The following is a 23,650-nucleotide window of genomic DNA, read 5'->3' as shown; positions in this document are numbered from 1 at the left end:
ATTCAGGAACGTGGAGGGGGAAGGGAGTGGAATAGAAGATCCACTCTTCAAAGTGGCTAAAAGATGTCTCCATTGTTTCTAGAGATAAATAAGGAACTTAGATGAAGTTTATGGTCATCTTTATGAAAGAGTTCAGAATTGTTTCTAGGAATTCTAGAAATTTCATCTGGCATAAATATATGTTGCCTTGAATAATGATCTTTGTGATTGCATCTTTTTTTCTCATCCATGCATATCAATCTCATATCATTGAATTTATGCATTGTAGTTTCTCCTATGTAGTGTATTAGGGTTTGAGCAGGGTTCCAAATTCCTCTGCTGACTTCTATTTCCACTTCCTTGGCATCAATTTTGAAAATCACCAGGACTTCACAAATGCCAAGTGGTATGTGACACATTTACCCACTCCATCTGGAGTATTTACTTCCTTTTTCTTGTATTTATACATTCAAAACTGGTACATTCAGATGTCTTCCATAGGTTCACATCCATTTCTGGAACTGCAATATGTGACTGTGGACACTTTATGGCCCTTGGATATTTTCAGGACATCAGTTGTTAATGGGCATCCTGGGGATTTGGCAGCAACATAACAAAGAAATTTATCTTTCCATTTGAAAGCATGTAGTCATTTCCAAGAGGAAATGTAACTATCCCTAACTAACCACTGCTCACTAATAAACCTATTAGTTAATTAGTTAATTCAAATATGTAGGCTGATTGGGTGGAACTGGAAGCATGATTAATTTTTACTGTGTTTACATGTTACCACTTTTGTTGACCTTTCAAAGACTGAATAACCCATAAATGGCTTTACTACTAGAAAATAACCACTTACCACCAAGGTGCAATGGTGAGACAATTGGATGTATGAATGATGGGTGGAGAGGTGAGTGTCCACCTCTTTAGGAGAAAGTAGATGCCATGGAGCAGTATCTGCCTTGACCTGTAAGTATTTAACATATGTACTTACATACTGACACAAGTTCAGGTTGAATGGGGCTCTGAGCCATTGAGTTGAAGATGTCCCTGTTCACTGCAGGGACAAGGTGGCCTTTAAAGATCCCTTCCAAAGCAAACTACTCTAGAGTGACCGCATCGGGGAGCAAAGGAAAGGTAGTCATTTATCTGGTCTTTGACATGGTCCCCCACAACAGCCTTCTCTCAAACTGGAGAAGGATGGGTTTGATGAGTGGACTGTAAGACTGATAAGAAAGTGGTTGGGTGGTCTCATCCAGAGATCAATAGTGATAGTGATCAATGGGTCAGAGTCCTGATGGGCATCACTGATAAAGTCCCTCAGGAGTCCCTACTGAGATCAATATTTAATCTTATTTATGTTGTTTGATGTTTTCTTCATTAATGACATAGATGGAAGAATTGAGTGCACCCGCAGGAAGTTTGCAGATGACACCAAGCTGAGTGATGCTGTTGACACACCTGAAGGATGGGATGCCATCCAGAGGGACCTGGATAAGCTTAAGAAGTACGCTCATGGGAATCTCATGAGATTTAAGCAAATGCAAAATTCTTCACCTGGGCTGGGGCAACCCCTGGTATCAATCGAGGGGATGAACAGATCAGAGCAGGAAAGGAAAAGCATGAGGAAAGGTTAAGAGTTTGTTCAGCCTGTAAAAAAAAAAGGGCTTTGCAGCCTTCCAGTGGCTGAAGGAAACCTATAGAAGAAAGCTGGTTGAGGGACTTTTTACAAGAGCATGTAGTGACAGGACAAGGGCAATGGCTTGAAATTGAAAGCAGGTAAATTTAGATTAGATATTAGGAAAAAGACTGTGAGGGTGGTGAGGCACTGGAACAGGTTGCTGAGAAATGTCAATCCCCCCCAAGCACTTAAGGCCAGATTGTAGAGAGCTCTGAGCAACCTGGTCCAGTAGAATGTATCCCTGTCCCTGGAAGGGGGTTTGGAGCTAGGTGATCTTTAAGGTCCCTTCCAGCCCAAGCCATTCTGTGATTCTATGATTCCATGACATACAGTAGCTGAGAGAAGCTTGCTGTAGCCTGGGATACAAGGGAGCCTGGATTTTAACATGTTGTCAAACAGTGAGACATCACTGATGTCCCAAGTAATAGTTATGAGGGACATGATCAAAGATGTCTTCTATTCCCTCCTGGAATACTCAGGACTCTTTTCTTGTTTTTAAAATTTGTTGGGTTTTTTTTTTTCCTTAGATATATATACATAGCACTCAAATGTCAAAGTATCTGATTATTCTCCTATGTGTATTAGCTTAGATTAATTTATGAATATTTTAGGTGGGAGAATTGTCTTCCCACCCATGGGTATGTGTTACTTATGTTAAGGATAACTTAGTGATGTATTTTCAGGATAAAGACTTTAGTTTTGCTATATGAGATTTGGTTTTATTCTTGCTGCTCTTCTGTTCCAGGATTTAAACATACATGACTGAGGACATTGTTGCTGGACTTGGAGACTAATCTTAAACTATGAGTTTAATGGAGTTACTTGTTATGGATTCTGTTTAAAATAATTCCCCTATAGTTGAAGTAAGATACTTTTTGAAAAGGAAGGTGCAAATGCAAATGCCTGGTCTAGAAGTTTTAAAGATATGTTACAAATGTTGTAAGTGAAAAAGACTGTCATTTGTAGGATGGTGAACATCAGGACAGCAGGGCAAAAGGAGGCCCCTCTGAACTCAGGATGAGAGCAAGAGGCACTACTGCTATTCCCACCCTCTGTTCTGCTTCCCATGCAAACTCAAGAGTAGGAATGTAGTTCATTACCACAGGTAGTTTAATCCACATTTAATTACCTTATTCACCTCTAATTGCTTCCTGTCCCATCTTCTCTGCTTCTGTTCTCATTGAATATATTTGGTATATTTCCTCCTCTTTACAGACTTACTCCTACTTTCTCTCCTGTGCTGTCTCACCCACCTTTCTTTAGAGATAAAAGGTTTTTTGAATTAATATAGTTTAGCAAGCAGGAAAAGAAGCTCAAATGTGTAGATTGCAATGACACATTTTTAATCAGTGTTTTATTGTATATTTGCAAGGGCTAAAGTATTTTGAAAGGTCTGCATTGCCTATGAATATTCACTGGGCAAATAACCCCATGGATTCTGCCTATTTGCTTTCCACTTTCATGTTTGTTTTCCAGTCATTCTAGCAAACATGTTTACTAGCAGGAATCCCTAAGAAAACCAGCAGGTTTTCAAAGGTTGTTAGGTTTGTCATTAGGGATCTGATCCTAGGAATTAGGCCCACTCTGCCTATAAACAGAAAGTGATATTCAGTCAGAATTAACCACTGTAGCTGAAAGGTGAAATTCTAAAGATTCACAGTAAACTGCTGCTGACTCTTCACAGGTTAAACAAATATCAGCAGAAAATAAACATTGTGTAACTGGTATAGGACAAATAATTTGCAGAAGCATGTAAGCAACACTTGCCCAGTTTCGGTAAAAGAGATAATTATTCAAAGTAGTTATTTGGTACCAAATTGCTGCCTATGCATTACAGATTTGAATTCACTGCTACTCTATTGGTTAGAAAGTCATGAAGACATGACACTGCTTGACAGAGGTTGTGTGTGTAATTTTAAGTCTTGGGAAAGTTTTAGAAGGACTTGGTCAGAGATTCAAACCTAGTGTTCTTATCACTGATCTCTTGTTCCATCTACCATGTCACACCAAGGAGCTGAGATAAATAATGATGTTACAGTATTTGTCATATATGGCCTATTCTGTGCTTTGCTTCTGCCTCATTACAAAAATGATGGGGAAAACCCCTAGTCCTAACAATGGTGTTCTTCTGAGGACTAAATGGTGCCTAATCATTTTACAGGTATATTAATATTTATGGGATTGTGCACATGTGCACTGTAGCCTACTTACAGGGTCTATTTAAACACTTGATTACACAGCAGAAACAGTTTGTCCAGTCTAATGCCCTTCTGTGCTGGATGTTGCCTTGGCTGGTTGGAGACCCCCAGGGAGAATGTCATCTCAGGGGAGGGGGAAGCTCAACCAATACTGAATTTACTTATTGCCACTTTCTGCCTCTGGTATGGGACATGTTAGGGCTGAAATGAGCTGCAGAGATCAGAACTATTCCATTTCAGTTTCTGAGGGAATCTTTTCTGACAGCGTGCTGGACAGCAGGGAGGCACAGCTCTGCATGTAGATTGCAGCCAAGGATATGTTTGCTGTAGGCTTATTTAGCCTCTTGGGAAGTAGAAGTTAACCTGTGGGCAACACCATGCTGTTTTAACTAATTCCAGTATCTCAGCTAGCTTATTTAGAGCTGGAACAGATACCAATGCACTATTTTGCAGGCTGGAGTGTGCTGGACTGTGAAGTCTGAGGATCATTTTGGCAGAAGCATAATTCACTTTCTAATATTTCTGTGAAATCAGGCTGCTGGGTCACAGCAAATGTGAAGGGATGTGTGAGACTGGCTGTAATGCTGGGTACTTCAAATGAGAAAACAGGGTTGCTGTTGTTTGACTGCTCTGGGTCCTACACAGAATCTGGGTGTAGTCAGGTGGCTGGGAACCTGCTCCCCAGACCTTTGAGCCTCTGCTACATGAAGGAAGGGCAGCAGGGTCCTATGGAGCAAGATGGGTGCAGAAGTACTACTTTCCTGCGAGCTGATTGCTGTGGACCGTATTTGCTCATCTCCACACTATCAAGTGGTGAAGGGGCTTAACATGACACTCTGCATGGTTGGTTTCTCACTGTGTTGGGCTTGTGGGAAGAGAATAGCAGTCCCACCAAACTGAGGTGTAAGAAAGTCCTTAGTTTCCTTGCCTCAGAGCATAAAAACCTAGCCAAAAGAAGAGAGAATAATGAATAGAGGGTATGTTAAGGGTTGGGGGAAAACCAAACCACTGTGATATTTATATTACTGCCAAGATTTTGGCATTGAACCACAGGAACTGATTTCTTTATTTCTTCACTATCTGAGGTAAGATTTGCCTTGCAGTTCTACTGTGGATAAATTCACCATATGGATTTCCTTCCCCAGCCAGTTCTAGAACCACAGTAATCTTACAGCCAACTGGTGGATATTGCTTCCAAAAAGTGTGTTATATTGGACACCTGGATAAAACCTGTTCTTTTTATTGTTTATGACCTCAAAAAATAATTAGTATATCTAGCTTAACACTTGAGAGAGGGCAGTTGATTCTGTACACTGATCTGGTACTTAAATCTGAGCTACAATGATTAGAATTTCTATTTCTTTCTAGCACGATGATTTGCTTTTTATATTTTATTTATTTAGATTTCTTATGTATTAATTAATTTATACATTTATTCCAGCTATACCTGGAAGCTGTTGCTAGGTGTATTGCTTTTTTTTTTTCTGTGAACAATCCAATCTGGCTTCTGGGAACTTTCAGGAGAAAGTTTATGACACAAGCCATCCAGGATGAAGTTTCTTTTGCATTGTGAGGTGGAGCCATTGTAGCTTCTTGTTCCCTTGCCTCAAAGAGAACTGGCAGAGTAGTTACACTGAGCAGCACACCAAGGCTGCTTGAAAGAGGGGTTACAGTGCCTGGAATGACACTGTACCCTGACCTCTTTTTTTTTAAGCCCAGCCTTGTAAATCCCAACATACAGAGACCACTGGCTATCTTATCATGGCAGGTAGCATGTTTTTGTAATATCCAGGCCAATTCTGCCTAGAGGCATAGATAAATTCAGCAAGTTGCAAAGATGGTGCAAAGGCAATTTGCAATTGGTCCTTTCCTTCCACATTTCACTGGGAAGAATTCAGAAAGCTGGAGGTTTATCAAGTTGCTAGAAAACAGTGAAGTTCTCTGAGGGGCTCATTGAAACCACGCACTTAACAGATAACTGGAGTTCTTAGCACATGTAGTATCATTAGTAACTAGCTCCCAGGCAATCCCAATGAGAACTTTGAAATTGGAATTGAGTATTTAATTTGGGGATAGGTGTGTAACACAATAAAATTCTTTTGTGCCTTGCATTTATTCTGGTTGTATTAAGCACTCTAAGATACTCTGGGTGATCATATTGCACATCTACTGAAGTTTCCAAATGTTTGCTGCAAGCAATATCAAAGAGATTGCATTGCAGAAATCTGGTCTGAAATCTAGTGAAACATATTTAGCTGGCATGAGTCTGAGTAATACTGTTAAATGGCATTGAAAAACTGCCGTGCATACATTAATTCCAGACAATGTGCATATTATCTTAAAAAACTCCCAGTTCCAGAAAAGAAGATTACATGAAAGATTATTCACCAGCAGGATGAACAATGATGCTTTTCCTGCTTTTGCCATGCAATAAAAAGATGAACAAAGTACAAAGTAAACCAATATTGGAAAGAGATGTATGTGTCCTGAATTAGCACAGGCCCCAGGTGGATGGTAGCTCTTACATAATGACCAGATCCCAGACATTTAGTGGGATGTCTGGGATGTTGTTTTTATGCAGGGATTTTAACGTTTCTGGCTTCCAGGAGATAAGCTGTTGGAGAAGTTTGAATTTTCTTTTTGAAGGTTATTTTTTCACCTAGCAGCTATTTGGTTCCTGATCTGATGCAGTGACTGTTTCAGCCTTTTCTGCTTCATGGAGATCCTTCATTGTTGTTGCTTTTGAAGAGAGAATGATAGGCTTGAAGTTCTCCCAAATAGCTCTCCTTTCATATAGGTAATGGTTATGGTCTCTGGTTAATGCCTAGGGTTTAATTTAGTGTTTAACATCCTTCTAGTCAAGCCTGGTGCAAGAGTGCACCTGATATCCCTCATGGCTGTGCACTCCTTTGTTAGGCAGCTGCTGAGCTCTGCCCTCTGACAGCTCATTACAGGGCTGGCTATCAGGCTTTCCCATACACAGATTCATTTCTTTTCTGGTCTTTCCACTTGCTTTAGCTATAAATCTTGGCTATTTCTTCCCAAGGTTAGGCTATTTTGGGCTCTGGACTGAATATTGAAAGGCGACTGAGCTCTTGCATTGATGGAAAGGAGTTCCTTCGTTCCTGCATCCATTTTTTTATAGCTATCTTGGAGGAAAGCAAGGGGATTGATCACATTTACAAGGAGCATGTGTATGGGATGCAGTTGTGATCAACCTTCCCTGCACACATAAAGAGCCTTTTTCCTTCAGATTCATACACCAAACAGACGGTTTTATATTTGAAGTTGGTTTAGTTTCTGTAGAAGGGTTTTAATTTTTTGAAATTTTTGAAATTTTTTTAAAACATATTTTTGATTGCAGTTTTTGGACTTAATAATACAGTTGTGTGTGACTTGTATCATACCAGTAAGTACTTCCTATCATGGTTCCCTCAGTTGCATTCAACCTAATTCCAGTGCTCAACTTGGGCTCTCTCTTGGTTAAATTTTTGACAATTTTCTGCATGAGAGGAGAGACAATAATAAGTTCTGCCTACCATAACTAAATTTATTTTCACTTGTGAGTTATGGGGAACCATTATAAAGAGTCTATCTGGTCTGCATTCTGCCATATAGCCCTTCTCTGAAAATGATGGTGAGTGATCCAAGCGGTCCCAAGAGAATGATCTGAACACAAGAATCTCAGGTGAAAAATGGCATCATTTCTGCTGCTGCACCAGTACTGTGATGCTAACTGCAGTGTTCACTTCATCTAGATTTTATGCTTCTTGGAGATAATTAGACAGAGATCAAAGTAGGATTTAGTAAGGGTCTAAGTGGTTTTATCCCTATAGATGAGCTTCAAGATGGTCTTAGGTTGCACATAATTACCAATTTTTTAGAAGACATACTTTGAGTATGTGTTAAAGATGAAGATAAAGTCTAGAGAAATAATTTAATTTAAACATCCAGAGGCTTTCACACTTTAGGAGAACCTGCAGAACTGTTAGACTGGCTGATTCTTAAGCTTTAGATTTTAGGTGACAGGTGATATCCCAAATTACTTAGGATTAGGTAGACTTGATTTATTTACCATTGTTTTTACTGTGGTTGTTTTCATAGCATCTGATAATCCTATAGTGTTAAAAAACAGCCATGCTCATGAGCATGATATATATGACACTGGGATCTTGTAGGTTAAACATCTTGCTCTTTATTGCACTGGTGTGTGCCTATGGCAAAGCAGGGAATTTAACCCAATCTCATGAGCCACCAGCTGTTGTCCAAACCAGTCACCTTCTGACCTGCAAAGGGCAGTAAGCAACTACAGCACCACTAAGTTTTCCCACGTGCAGCTCCTCTTTTTCTCAGGATTAAAGTGTATTCCTTTACCAGTTTCTTTCTGTGTCCTATTTCTGCAGCTGGACCTTCTGACATGTTACCTACATATCTCTGAATTATGTACCAGGCATAAAACTGTCAGAGGCTTCTTTAGAAAATTTGGCTGGAGGGCATAAACTCCCTTCCTGTCTCATGCCTTTTACTGGTTTTCTGTGGGGATTATAGGGTAGCTGAAAACAATGTAGTAAAATGCTATAGGTAAGATAACATAGTAGAATGAGTATGGCAGTGAAAGATTCTTCTTATAGGCAAGGTGAAGACTTTGGAGGCTGTTCTGGGTGCTTCATGGCTACCTTTAATGACTATGGCACACTGGAATGTAAAACCACGTGCCAGGAAAACATTAGCACAATAATTTGCAGGTTATTTGAGCAGAGACATGAGTATGTTAATGGTGTAATCTAGTGGGAAGTCCAAAAAAATATTCATAAATGGCATGTCATCGATTCTGGTATTTTACTAAGAATATAGCAGTGCTGGAAGCTTGATTTGATTTTATTTTTTTTTTCCCTAGAAATATGGGGTGCCAACCCAGAGATGTCTTCAACATGTTCTAAGAGGGTTATGAAAAATATCAAGTTCCATTCTTGAAATCAAGTGTGCTGCTTGTGATAGAGGAAGGTACAAATATATGCATTCACATAGGGCAAAATACTTTGGGAAGTGCTCTAGGTGCTAGAGCACAAAGCTGCACACTGTGGGTGGTAGAGCTCAACGATACAGTGAGCATGGAGGACTGTTTGCTCAAATTAAGGAAATCAAATATTCCAAATCAATCTCTAGAAATTACTTGAAAATATTAACCTCTCATACTTGTCATTCAAATCTTTGCAGACCAAAGTGGGTCCTTACTGAAAGGTAATATGCAGTTACAGAGCAGCAAAGACTGGAAGTTGTAATAAAAACACTGACATTTTGAGAGTTATTAGTGGGAATGATGCTATAAATACCAGTTTGCAGATGAATAAATTGAGGGGCAGGCCTATTTACCACACCTGGTAAACTGAGAGATCCTGAGAGTCCTGGCTTTCAGTCTGGAAGCTTTTCTACCAGTTTTCCTTCTACAGTAGAAGAATAATATTCTATTTTACACTATTTGCTGTGCAATAGTGTAACAGTGAATAAACAGATCTTTCTTGTAGCAGCAGAAGCCAGGAAATGGAGAGGAAATGGTGATCTCTTTTGGTCTCCAATGTTTTCCAGTTCTATTTAAGCAAAAAAGGTTTTTTCTTTGCACTGGTGTAAGATGTGTACAGCAATATGTAGGAAGAAGCTACTTTATGCATGAAATTCTATTTTCATTCTGATTTTACCAATTAGCATTGAGTTCTGTGTTAATTACCTAAGAAAAATTCAGAGATGATGGTAGGTATAGGAGATCTATGATAATAGGAACATGTTGCCATAGACACAACTGTTCAATATGACAGTGAGACACTGCTGCATGAAGAAACCCACTGAAGCTGTATTTCACAATGCCCTGAAATTATGCAGTTGTGAAAAATTAATTATAATCCTTTCACTGAAATACCATGATGTTGATTCTAAAATATTCAACAAGCTATTTCAGTGCAGAGGGCTGTCAAATGACAGAAAAAGCCAATGCATCAGAAGTAGAGATATGTTTAAAAGTTTTTATTCTTCCAGGTGGCCAACATTTTTGAGCATTGCACAGCTTCATTACAGGTTTTAACAGCTTCACTTGTAGCTTGGGAATTTCTACATCTCTTTCAAAACCCCATCTCATTAATTGGCATGAAATGCCACTACTTATAGAAAACATAGGGGAAGAAGCAGAGAACAATGCAAAGCAGAAGTATAAAATGACAGTTTTCTGTTACAGGCAGTAACAACTGTGGAGCTGAGAGTGTTTCCAGATTGTTCCAGTTTTGTGCATTTTTTTGTGCATGTGAATTAGAAGATACATCTGCATGTGGTCCAGAAGAACTTGGCTATCATCTAGCCTGACTTCCTGGCCAGGAACTCACTTAAATCAGCAGACAGCAATTGTCTGCCCATTTAGCCTACTTTGTGGTTTGGTTTCTTTTTCCAGAGGATCATATACAGCATCAGCAGCAGCCATTAATTAACAGATTTCTGATGAGTATTTAAAGAGATATATTCTTGTTACAAAGGTAAATTTAATGAATGCACATACACACACTCTATGTCAACCATTATTATTTAATTCTCATTACTTTATTGCATTACACAGGTTTTGTAAAGGACCAGGTGTCATCAAAGGTGGGGAGATGAGCTACATTACTGCGCTGGTTTGGTGGAGGATGGAAAAAAGTCCTTCCTATGGTGTATATTTATTTTATTGACTTCACTTCTTTCTCTTCAGACTCAGACTTTTAAAAAAACCAATAGCTGTATTGCATCTCTCCAGCTCACAAAAGACTAACCCAGTTGTATTCTTCTGTTTTGTAGACATGAGTCACCTCTCACAACAGATTCTCCTATCCTTCTTCCTTGGGAAAATCTTCTTAAAGTCCTGTTTGACTTGTCTTACTGAGTCACTAACAACTCCTAATAGCCTTTCCTTGGTTCTGATTGACAAGCACAAGCTGAAAGGTCTCTTGCCCATCTGCCCTTCCACTGAAGACTCACACAATATTTCTATCATTTGTATCAGGACTCCCCAGCTTTCTCATCAATCCCTCACACTTTATATACTTTCCATGATTTTTGCAGTGTTTATAGAGATAAACTCCTGGCAGGAGTTTCCCAAATCAGGAAACCACATGTGGACTAAAGTTACACAATAACTGCAAATGTATATGAAGTTGTTCAGATGACAGTATTCTTGTGTTCGGAATACTCTTTGACAATTGGGTGATGCTCTTATTCAATGTTCCAGTCATTGTGACCGAACAGATATTCACAAACACTTCTTAAAGCTTATTTCAATATGTGAACTCCAGTTTGAGTGTGGTGATGAAAAGGGGGTAGAAAAAGATACTTTCAGACTTTATTACTGTGTTTTTGTAGAACAGCTGATCTGCCAAAGGAAAAACAGGGAGCATTGACTCTTTATAGCTGAGGTTTACATGTGAACTCAGTATTGTGGCATGTGCATTAACGTTTATTTTCCACCTAAAAGAACATAAGTGAAATTCCTTGAAGTTAGTAAGAAGGTTGGTTTTAGTACATGCAGATTTTCATTCAGCATATATCATACTTTAATCTGTTTTTATTTATTCTTTGGGCCAGATTCTCATATTTTATAGGACTGTAGATATTTATGACCCTGTTGAAATGAAAAAGGTTACTTGTATTATGATTGACAGTAGACTCTGACTTTGTTTTCCTAAGAGATTTGATGATATTTTTAGTTAATGTGTGAAATGGGGCATGCTTCTTTGAGTCAAAAGGGCTGCAATTTCTAAAACTATTTAAATAAAGTATTAAGAGAACAGAAAATGCTCCTCTTGGATAAATATGTATCTAGTCAATTAGTATTCTGCTGTCAGCATGCATGTCTCATTCAGTCTTGTCCTCCATGCAAAAGAGATACTGACCCTGTGTACTACACTGAGACTAATTTTGCATATAGGAGTATTAACAAAATGTTTACAGACAGCCCCATAGCCAGAAAGATTGGCAGAGATTTTTAGCTTTTATAAATAGTTACAGAGGAAGCAGTGCTAAAGTCAGCTTCCTTGTGAAATATCATCAGATTATAGCAGTAATTTACATTTTGCAATATATTTCACTGAAGACACTCTTTGAATTTATCTGATATCCACTGTATGTGACTCAAGGGAGTATTGAAGTGAGAAGAGGACATGCTTGGAAGAAATGTGCAAAGCATGGTATTTTAAAAGGAAATTTCTAACTACTTGGAAATAATAGAACTCCTTAAATAATATTGGTATAAAAGTGTTCTTTAACAGCTGCGAAGTAATAGAAGTACTTAGATATTAGCAGTGTAAAAAGTTTCTATTCAGATGTAAATTTGTTGAAAATATTTTGTGTCTCTTAAGGACATTTTAAAATTTTGACTTTGTGTGCCAAATTCTCCACAACTGAAGTAACTAAAAAAGCATTATTTCCAGAAAGAAATAGCCATGCTTTGACCACCACATTTGAGGGGTTCCATTGGACCTAGAAGAGCAAAACATGACAATACTTGTTCAGTCAGTACATGTGGAACATCCCTACACCATCAAAAACAAAATGCCCCACAAAACTTCTTTATCATGATGCCACTAATTACAGCCCCTGTAAGAGATGGGGTCTAACTGATGAGATTTGTCTTAACAGCAGTTTTTAGGAGTACCATGTGAAATTCTCAATTCCCTCTACAGCTTTCTCATAGGCCCCATTTGTGTCCTGAAAGGCTTCAGCAAGGTCTTCCTAGAACTTTTTCTTCTCTAGGCTAACAACCCCAACTCCCTCAGCTGGTCTTGATTGGAGAGATGCTCCAGCCCTCCAAACATCTTCATGGCCTCCTCTGGACCCATTTCATCAGATCCTTATCCTTCTAACGTTGGGCCCCAGAGCTGGATGCAGCACTCTGGGTGGGGTCTCAGGAGGGCAATATAGATGGGGACAAAATCACATCCCTCAATCTGCTTGCTGGTCATGCTTCTTCTGATGCAGCCCAGGATAGGGTTGGCTTTCTGGGCTGTAAGTGCACACTGTAGTTCGTGTTAATTCATTCGTCTACCAGTGCTCCCAAGTCCTTCTCTGCAGGGCTTCTCTCAATCTATTAATACCTGATACTGGTGATTGCCCCAACCTAGGTGTAACATCTTGCACTTACCTTGTTGAGCTTCATGAGATTTCCATTGGACAGTTTCTCAAATGTATCAAAGTCCCATTTTATGGCATCCCTTCCCTCTAGCACATCGATTGTACCACTCAGGTTGATGTCATGTGCAGATTTTCATTGTCACACTGGTTAGGTCATTAATAAAGATACTGAACTGTGCTGGTTCCAGCATGGGTGCCTGTAGAATATTACTTGGTAATGATCTCAGTTTGGATATTGAGCCATTGACTGCAACTGGCCATCCAGGGGATTCCTTATCCATCAAATAGCCCATCCATCAAATCCTTATCTCTCTAATTTAGGGACAAAGATGTGTGTGGGACCCTGTCAAAGATCTTATTGAAGTCAAGATAAATGATATCAGTTTCTCTTTCCTTATCTAGCAGCACAGTCACTCCATCACTTCATTGCAGAAGGCCAACAGATAATTTAGGGGTGATTTATATGTTTTGAAGCCGTGTTGGCTGTCTGGAATCACCTTCCTGCCATTCAGATACCTTGACATAGCTCCCAGGAGGATCTCTTCCATTATCTTGCCAAACACAGAGGTGAGGCTGACTGGCTGGTAGTTCCTATGGTCCTCCTTTTTATTCTTTTTGAAAATTGATATTTTCCTTTTTCCAGTCACTGGGTACTTTGACTGCAGTGACTTTTCAAATATGATGCAGGGTGGCCTATCAGCTACACCTGCCAGTTTTCTCAGGACCATGGTATTCATCTCACTGACGCCCATGAGCATCTGTACATAGAGCTGAAAATAATTCAGATGAAAATATTTTGACTTGATGGATAAAAGAGGAGCTGAAGTAAGGAATGAAATAATTGGTAAAACTGTACAGGAAAAGTTCCCATCAGTCATGGGATGGGTTTTTTTCTGAGTTTATTGTTGCTGCTAGTATGTTTTTAAAGTCTTTGTCTGAGTATTCTATTTACAGTTTGGATAGTACTGGAAGAAAAAGTATCTAGGTTGGCCAGATAAAATGGTAGGAGTCACAGGTTCCAGAGGGCATACAGATGTAACATTCATCACCAATTTACTGGTTTTCACAAAAATAGGTTGCTCGAAAAGGTTTTTTGCTTCTTTGTGTTTATAATAAACTTATTTTGAAAATTATTTTATTTTTTTAAAATAAAAAAATAAACTGCTAGATTTGGCACATTAATAGAGTAATTAGACCTGTTCTAACCTATCTGTTCTTTACTGAGCCTAATAGTTTGCTTTTAATTCATAAGGCCTCTAGAAACATCTTGATTCATCATTTGAAATCAGTAAAACAGAGAAAATTGCACTAATTGCCTTGTAAATAGTTTCCCTCATTAATTATCCTTTGCTTTCAAATGCTATGCAGTCTTGAAATTACTTTTCAAGAACCAGCTACATTTAAACATATTTTTAAAACAAGGTGTTTATCTCACTGATAAGACTTCTAGTTTAAGTTTGTTAATATATTAAGATAATAACTGTTATCAATTGAATGAAGAGGAATAGTTAGATCCTAGCCAATGAATATCCCTCCGTGTACTCTGTATTGTAAACTCAAACACTTTGCTTGTTTAATGAAAATACTGTCTACATAAAAAAAACCCCAAAACTCTTCACATGTATTTTCATGAAAACTTGGATTGTTTCCAGTGCTACAAATTCTTTTATCATATTTCTTAATCTAACTATAAGTTCCCTTTAAATGGTTTCCTCAACTAAAATCACAGTACAAAGAATAAAATACTAAATGTTTTGACACACATGGATCTTTATCAAGTACAATTCAAAATCCAGTTGTTCTTATACAAGTTTACAGTGAGGGATTTAATTTTAATTATTTTTTTTCTTACAAAAAGACTACAGCAATTTCCTCAGTGAAATTGCTGGAGGTTTATTTTTAAGTACTGTAATAAATGCAATTGAACTTTGGAAGTTCATTCCTTCTTCATTCATGCTGTTACCATGGAAATGTGGATTTTATGCTTAAATGAATAAGCTTAGTTCATAAATTATAGTTCATAAATTATAAAAGTAAAACGTTAATTCATAATTGGGGAGTGACGGCAATCATGACAAGATAGGCATCGTTTCCCCATTTCATTTTTCCCCAAATGTTTTGTGCAGAAAACAAGCATAGGCTTCTAATAATTCAAAGGCTTCTAATAATTTAAACTTTTTGTCTTGTGTTGAGTGGGTGATATTTAGTCTGGAGAAAAGGAGACTGAGAAGGGACCTTATCTGTCTCTACAACTACCTGAAAGGAGGTTGTAGTGTGGTCAGTCTTTTCTTCCTGGTAACAAGCGACAGGATCAAAGAAAAAAGCCTCAGGTGGTAGCACGGGAGGTTTAGCTTGGATAATAGGGAGAATTTCTTCTCTGAAAGGGTTTTCAAGCATTGCAACAGGCTGCCCAGGAAAGTGGTGGAATCACCATCCCTTGAAGTGTTCAAAATATATATGGATGTGGTATTCGAAGAACATGGTTTAGTGGTGGGCATGGTGGTGGTGCTGCTACCTTGATGGTTGGATTTGATTATTTTTGACATCTCTTCCAACCTTAGCAATTATACGATTCTGTGAATTCCATATTAAGAATAAAGGACCAACTGGAGCAAAGGCTGTATTCTGTTCATGAGAGATTTTGAAGTTGGACGACCATTTGTCAAGAACCAAACTCTGTGTGATTAATCTTGGTGCACCAAGAAAAACAGCCTAGATAATCTCCTAGGGTTCCAGGTTGCAATGGCCTTTAATATGACTGTGAATGGAAATGCCTTTTTGAAGGAGTTATCATGGGAATTCAGGTCAAGGAGAAAGGCAGGTTTTCTCTTATAGTCACAAAATGAAACACATACTGTGGAGTAATCATACATGTTAGTAATCAATTTGAGTGAAATCCAGGAAACTCAACTGGGAATCTTCAGAGTCAAAAAAGTCTTTGCAAGCTGGGTGTATCAATTTAAGCATTAAAGGGGTTATGCCATCTCAATCAGTTGTACAGGATGAGGTGTAGAATAAACTTTATCCATGGATTACAGATACAAGAGTGGAAAAAATGAGTTTTTGAGTACCTCAAGATAAAGTGTAATTAAATTTCTTCTTTCTGAACTTCTGTTCCTTGTTTCTCATTATTTTATTTTAGGGTCATCAGGGCCACTGAGGAAACCTGTCCTGAAAAATTCACAGACATAGAAAAGACTCACAGAATGAGGCCATTCTTCACTAATTCTTTATTTATCATTTGACCTTTATTTATTTTTTCTTTAAATCTGCTTATTATAAATGGCTTTATGACTATAATTATGAAATACTAACTGCAAAGCCTGGTTAATGAAATATGTATAAATTTTAATATTGAAAAATAATTATTTTATAAGTAAATTATATGGTTTTTTATATATCTGATCAAAACTTTCCTCAATGCAGCCACATAACACAGAAAGCAAGGAGCTGGGACTTTCAGAGGAAAAGTATTAAATGCTCAAAAATCAGACAAATGTATTAAGAAGATTGCGCAGAAAAAAGGAACAGAAAGTTTTCAGGCAAAACTGTGGCTTAAGTTAAATCAGCCCAGGGCAAGGTCTTTGGTGTTTACTGGTCTGGAAATGAGGAAGAATTTTTGACACAGCAACTTATGCATCAGAATGCCAGGATATCAGAGAGCTGTTTACAGTACTGGAGATGAGAGTTTGTAAATAATCTATTCAGCCTCTTTCTTTCTCTTTGTGAAAACTTTAAGATATTCTGAGTTCAAGCTGCTGATGTAGTTCCTCTGTCTGTTATGTTTTACTAGGCTTTGCTGCAGTGCACAGCCTAAGAAAGACTTCTTTCCAACTGTGGCTTTGTTCCACATTCGTCTTTCTGCAGTTGTTTCCAGATGCCCCATAGATTCAGTCCACCATTTCTATATGCCATCTGGAAACTGTAGGCCCTACAGACCTGCAGTGCCTGTCAACAGTTCCTTCAATATGCCACCCCTCAACTTAGATACTTCTTGCAGACATGGAAAGTAACATTTTTTTTATGACAGTTTAAAGTCTTAGAAATGGGGGAAAGAATAAAATAATTTCAATTTAGAGCTCCTGTGCTGAAATCAGAATTATTTAGGCAATGCAGGAGTGGAGTGCTATATAGATTGTACCGCTGGAGCGTGCAAAGACAGGAAGTGATGGAGCATGACTGTAGCCAGAATGCCATGACTGCACAAGCCAGTACCTCCTGCAAAAAGAGGGAGAATTACACCCCTGGCTACTCAAAGTCAGTGACGCAGATTGTCAGTGTTGATACTTACAAGCACTGCATGGCCTACAAATAGCCTTGAAAACCTCCACCATTATGCCCAGTTTCCTGCAGACATCCACTCTTTCCTTCTTTTGGAGAACAGGAGAGTCATTTCTCCCTCTATCCACTCAGAAAGCAATGTACTCTCTCTTCAGACCTTTCCCCCTCTAACTGCTCTTTTTTTCATAGCTAATCTTTGTTTTCTTCATGATAATCACAGAGTGATCACAAAATCTGTCTCATTGCAGTGAGTCTTTTTAAGACCAACTTATATTTACCCACAAATGTGATGCTTAAGTGCAGTGGGGCACATTGTCCTGTCATAAAGCAAATCCTGGAGAGGATTGGCTCATTACTGCATTTTTAGAGTATTGTTTTTAATGGTACTCTTTTTTAAAATACCACCCTTTCCATGATGCGTGATGCAAGCCAAAAAACAACCCAACTTTAATACACTTAAGTGTCTGAGGATGAAAAATCTTATTCTGCAGTATGGTTCCAGTGTTACTCCAGAGAAGTGGTGGATGCTCCATCCCTGGCAATGTTCATAGCTTGGTGAGGTTGGGCTCTGGGCAACCTGGTCTAGTGGGTGACATTTCTGCCCTTACAGGGGGTTGGATCTGTATGATCTTTAAGATCCTTCCAACTCAAACCCTTCTGTGATTCTGTGGTTCTGTCAGCTCTGTGCTAGTATAATGCCATGGCACTTTGTGGGTCCTTGAGCACAGCTTCAGGACACAAGAGCTATGGGCATTCCCACTACTGGTACTATTCTATTACTGCTATTACTGCTGTTACTGCTACCTGGTGCTCTTCTGGGCAGTGATGGATGCTGCAAAGGGCTGTGCCCTCCTTGCTGCTCTGAAGCACACTGGCCTCAGGCCCTCCTGAGATCAAAGTCTTCCAAGGCAGCATGTTCCCTCTGGTGTCTTTGAAGCTCTGCAGACAACCAGGGTTTCCTTCCAAGGGCTCCCTTCTGCCCTTCTGAACGCACAGGAGCAAAGAGTAACAATGGAATTTCACAGCTCAAGATAGTGGCTTCAGTTTCTGTTACCTAAGAATATTCAGGTCACCAGTTGTGTGTCTTTTTAAAGAGGGTCTGTTGTATGGCTCCTTTGGACTACTGTCTCTCTACTGGTTTTATTCTTAACCTGTTTTTTTATGGAATAACTTCTTTCATCTCTAGGGTTTTTCCCTATTGTCACCTGTTTAAATAGGTGGTGAAGCGCTCCTGAGAGCTTCAAATATCCTGCTGTTTTTGGCTTGTCTGGATGACTCAGGCAGAGCTTTTTCCCCACTCATTTTTAATGACTCTGTCTTTAACTGTAAATATCACCGATATGTGATGCTTTTGAGTAGCTGTTAAGTCATCATAAAATACTGTATGTCCTTGGTGATAATGCTTTTTGTTTTGTTCTTTAACAATTAGGCTGCTGTGATAAGAAATGTCTTGGCAGAGGTGAACAAGCCCTTCAGGGATCTGCTTGTGTAGATTACCTGAAATAGCCCCTGATAAATGTTTTGGGTTGGTCTGCTAGCAAAGTAATACCTTGTTGGCTGCTACAGAGGTCTCAATTGTCTAGCAAATTCTCACATGCCCCACAGTTATTACAGGAGGCAACTACCATATGCATGGGGGGTCTCTCTTTCCCCTCGCAGTATTACAAGAGTCAGTCTGTAATTTCCTAGATAATTTTTCCTCTTAGATGCTCAGGAGTCATGGGAGTTTTTTCTGAGTGAAGACTTTGGGGCTGCATTACTTCTTGGTTTCTTAAATGAGTCTGAAGTTCTATTTCCAGGTAATCACTCAGAAATTGTATCATTATGCAGCTTTGCTTTCTTTTAGGGAGATTTTACCCATGTTGGGTTTGTTTGCCTAAACCCAAAACCATTAACTTTTTGAGGATTGAAAAAAAGACAGTTGTTTCAAAGACTTTGCTGACTGAAACCTTGTGCAATTCCTTTGGCAGAAAGAAAGCTTGAATTTGATTTTCATATGCAGCTACATGCTTGCCTGAACCTTGCCTCACTTCTCAGGACTGTGGATCTTTTCATCTTTGCTTTTTGAATTGCATTTCTCTGTGGATCAGAATTCCCCAAGATCTGTGATATTTTTTCAATGACTAAGATACTTAAGTTTTAGTGTACTGTACTGCAAAATAAACCATGATTGCATTCCTTTTATTCACTTGAAGAGTAACAAAAAATGTATCAATTAATTTTCCCATGCTTTTGCTGAGCAACACTTTACTGTGTTTTAGCTTATTTGATGGATATTGCTGTAGCCAAAGTCTGAACCACCATAGGTTTGGGATACTTAAGCTTTTTGAACTATGATATCTAGACCCCAGTTTCATTACTAACAAAAATTGCAGAATTAGATTTAAAATCAGGGTTCATCTCTTATGTTGTGGAAGTCATTGTTTGTACCAAAGAAGGCTGTGATTACTAATTACTTAATTTGTATGACAGATGGAGCTGGGGATCAAATTAAGTAGCTGTCTTGGGCTACGTTACAGAGCAATATCTAGTTTTAAACACGACTGCCTTTTTCGTTCCTAAAAAAAGGCACAAACAATGACAAGCTAAAAATAGCTGTTCTCTTGGAGTTGACGACAGTTTCTGAGAGCTTGTCTTTAGGAAGATGTTGGAAAAAACCTTGCTGTCTTTTCCCCTCCCCCTTATTCTTCTTTAAATGCACACCCTTCTGTTTGAGCTTGTTCACTCCATTGCACACAGAAAGATACTCACTGATTTGCTTAGGACTTCAGTGTTTATGAAGATTTCCAAGGGGGTTTACATAAAACATTTAAAGAAATCTAAAAGTCACTGCAGATATTTCTATTAAGTTATGCTTATCCTACGCAAATTGCTCTCTGCTGATAGAGAAGGAGGTAGTAAAGCCTCTTTCACTCTTTGCCTCCCACAGTATCTGCTGCAGTGGAAAAAAAAAAAAAATAGCCTCTTTTCTGGTTTTATTCCTGGAGATTACTTCATAATTCGGTACTGATATCAATGGTTTCCGGTGCTGTAAACAGAGTTGAGTCTTTGACTTTGTGTCCCTGCAGCCCAGTAAACAATCAGTTAATTCACAGCATCCCAGCGGTTGACAGGAGTGAGAGAAGTGGTTTGATTTTATTTTTGTGCTTGTGAATTAAAGCTTTGCCTTCTGGCTAGGTTTTGAGTTCCCTCGTTCTGGAAGATATTGGAGCATTTTGAATTCAGAATATGTAGTTACAAATGTGAGGGCACAGACTTCTTCCAGGATTTTTCTGCTTTCCTTTTAATTTTGATTTGTGTTTCTAATCCAAAGCAAGCAAGAGCAGAGTTTGAAAGCAATGTCCAGTGCCTGAGCTGGGAGCACAATGCAGTTCAGGATATGTAGAGCTAGTCCACTGCATTTTTATTAAATGAGAGGGAAGGAGTAGGTGGGACTTTTTATTTAAAAATAGATTAGCACAGGGAACTGAACTTGCATTTGAGGAAACGTTAATAAGCCAGCCAGCCATTGTCCTTAATCAGAGACTGTATTTGTAAGTAGAACATGTTGAATCTGTCATGATTGATGACGTTGTCTTTGTTAAAAGGGATGCTGCATCTTTAACAAAAGCAGACAGAAGCAGTGCAGAATCTACAGTAAATTTGAGACTTGGAAGAGAAACCTTTCTTCGTTTTTCTGTGTATAACGTTTGTAAAATATTGAATAGGAAAACATCAAAGCCAGGGGGAAATATAAGTAACTCACTGTGTATGTTTTAATTCCTCACCTTTTCCCCCTGGGTGAGTTCCCCCTCCTTTTTCCCCCGTGAATTTAAAATGCTGGAAGGAAAAGCAACTGAGGTCCAAGTTTCAGATGCTGAATTCTCTGCTAATTGAAATTACTGGGCATATTTCTATATATAGTCGCTGAAGAGATATGTAGCTTTCACTCAGTGCCTTCAAGACATGTCTTTTTGTAGTCAGAAAAACAGATCAATGCATTTTCAAACTGACAGAGGGAACGGATGCTCCTTAGTAGCACATGCTCGGGATCGTGTGTGTACCGTTTGTGCAGAGCAGAGACGCTGAATACTGGTCCATATGCTCCTTGTTTACTGCAATGTTTTTTGCATGTTACTGTGCACTCCGGACTAATGTGAAGGTAAGAGGGGACGAGACAACAATTTGGCAGGAATGTACATGTAAAACCAGCTGCAGAAAATGTCTACCTTGTGTTGCTGTGTACTTTGGAATTGCTGGCTGAGCAGGCATATTATTACAGGTGGTTGTGGAGGCTTTGTTTTATCGTTGTCTGTGTGGCTAAAGCATAGAAGCATGTTTGAATTTTGCAGTTTAGCGACCTTCAGTTTTTAACTGCTTGCAGTTCAGGTTTTGGGCTTGTATGGTCTGATAAACATGTTTTGCTACTGTCCAGGTAGGCCAGAGACAAGATGCCAAAGGCTGTTTGTGCAAGGCTACATAGCTTTATACAGGATAAGAATTCCTATAGTCGGGTCCCCCATGCATCCTCCCAGGGATGCTGCCTGCATGCTTTCTTGTTGATTACTTGTCTGAAAGCCGGGAGTCTTGCTGCTGCTATCCGGGCTGGTTTTTGTGCTGATTTGTTTTTAAGTTGAACCAAAATGCATAAAAACAAATTATATGCAATGTCCTAGGAAATAAAGAAGGGATTATTACTGCAAAATGCTACAGGAAAATGCCAGTTGGCTGCACCGGTCTCGTAGTAACTATTAAGCAGCATTTGTCACTAATGTCAACATTTGCTTGCTCTGTTAATTAGAGACAGAACTTCAATATAAGTTGCTGGATATATTACCTTCTCTGCAAGTAGGATTATTAGCAGACAGGTTCACTGGCATTGAATCGAGCTCTCAGCCAAGCTGTGGGCCAGCTGTGGGAATCCAGTTGCATAATTTAAATGAATTACCGTCCTTAGCCAACATTTTGGGGAGGCACTTCTGGCATTCTGGCTTGTTCAAGTTCGAATGAGTGTGTCCATCTGGGAAAGAAAGCACTGGCAAATGATGGATAATAATAGTTAGAACAGTTTTTACCTGCAGAAGTAATTGCAAACGATTTTTTGCTTTCAAACTGCTTTAAGCATGCCTCTGAATTAAAGTGAATTTTATGTATTTGCACTTGGTTTGATACTGATGAATTTCATATCTATTTGTTAGGTCAAAATATTTGTTGTCATTTGATTAAAAAAAGTATTTTGCATTAAAAGTTCACATACTAAGAGCCTGCTCCTATGTTTTTGCTCAAAGTCTGTACTGTTGTTTGCTGTAATAAATTGCTAAGCTTTCACATTTTATTACTTTCTAATTAACTTTTGCAATTATGATCCAGTTCTAAGGTGGAATTCTTTAATTCTGCAGATAACAAGCCAAAATATACAAGTTAAAATCTTTAATGCCATTCTGTCTTCCTAAATACATACACACATCCTTTCCTTATGCTTTCCTATAATGTTTTTGGCAGGTTAGTAAATTTTGTCAGTTTTATATTCCCTGTGATCTATGCAGTAAATTGTCAATATAGAAATGCTTTGAGACCAACCATTCTCTGTTGCTTATTTTGTACCTCAGCCTGCAGTACTGTACTGAAGATCTGTAAAAGTGGGGTTGTTGTTGAGATATGATTTCTCAGTTTAAATAAGAATAGGTATAGGGGAAATTTCAATGACTATTTTTTCTGTAATTTCCACAAGATACCTTGTTGATAAGTACCTCAGCAATTGTTAGAAGTCTCATGGGTTTAACTTTTGAAATGTCTTTGTTTCCATTCATAAACACAGAAAAAAGTGAGAGGTTTGTACCAGTACAAACCTGGCAATCGTTTGGACAAGATAGTTTTAATTTGTTGGAACTTCTTCAACTGTTGAGTATTTCTGAAACAACTGTTTATTATACAGTATCTGCTATTTACATGATAGTTTTTTATGAGGATTTTACCTCCAGATGTTTTACTTTCAGCAGACTGATCCACTTTCAATGTATACTTCGATCATCTAACTTTCCAAGCTCTGCATTAGGCCACAATAATGTATGAAAGCAGCACAAACTTTGCCAATCCCCCCAGGAACTGCTCAAGTACGGCAGCACCTCTTCAACCTTCAGTGATTCCTGTTTTCTTTTTCTGACATTGAAGTTTGCTTAATAAATAGGAGTTCATTGAAAGCAGCTCACTAAGCCTGGTCACTGTACAATATGTTATATAGTGTTTATGAAGAACTCTGTTGCTTTTAACTTGGTTGGCACTAACATAAGCCACAGCTCTATGGGTGGCCAAAATGAATTAAATACATTATAAAACATCTGCTTTTCGTTTTTCATTTTCCCTCTTTATGGGTGGAAAAATCCTAGTG

At 38.6% G+C, this 23,650-nt stretch overlaps 1 protein-coding gene across 26 annotated transcripts in view; it reads left to right on the top strand.

Annotated features, from left to right (window-relative positions):
* DLG2 (discs large MAGUK scaffold protein 2) overlaps positions 1-23,650 on the top strand; it is a 986,702-nt gene that overhangs the window by 239,383 nt on the left and 723,669 nt on the right. For 2 of the 26 annotated variants that reach the window (XM_086882240.1, XM_086882227.1), the window contains exon 1: positions 21,123-21,424. The exons of 21 other annotated variants lie outside the window; for them this stretch is intronic. In XM_086882240.1, the coding sequence (XP_086738366.1) occupies positions 21,305-21,424 (120 nt within the window). In that variant the 5' untranslated portion in view covers positions 21,123-21,304. Of the gene's footprint in view, positions 1-20,432; positions 21,425-23,650 lie in introns of those variants that run through there. 3 more of the 26 variants (XM_086882246.1, XM_086882233.1, XM_086882250.1) reach the window with 2 other exon arrangements.

Source organism: Cyanistes caeruleus, chromosome 3 (assembly GCF_971803275.1).
Source record: "Cyanistes caeruleus chromosome 3, bCyaCae1.hap1.1, whole genome shotgun sequence".
In the NCBI taxonomy this organism is placed as follows: Eukaryota; Metazoa; Chordata; class Aves; order Passeriformes; family Paridae; genus Cyanistes; species Cyanistes caeruleus.
This window is presented reverse-complemented; position numbering and strand designations above follow the sequence as displayed.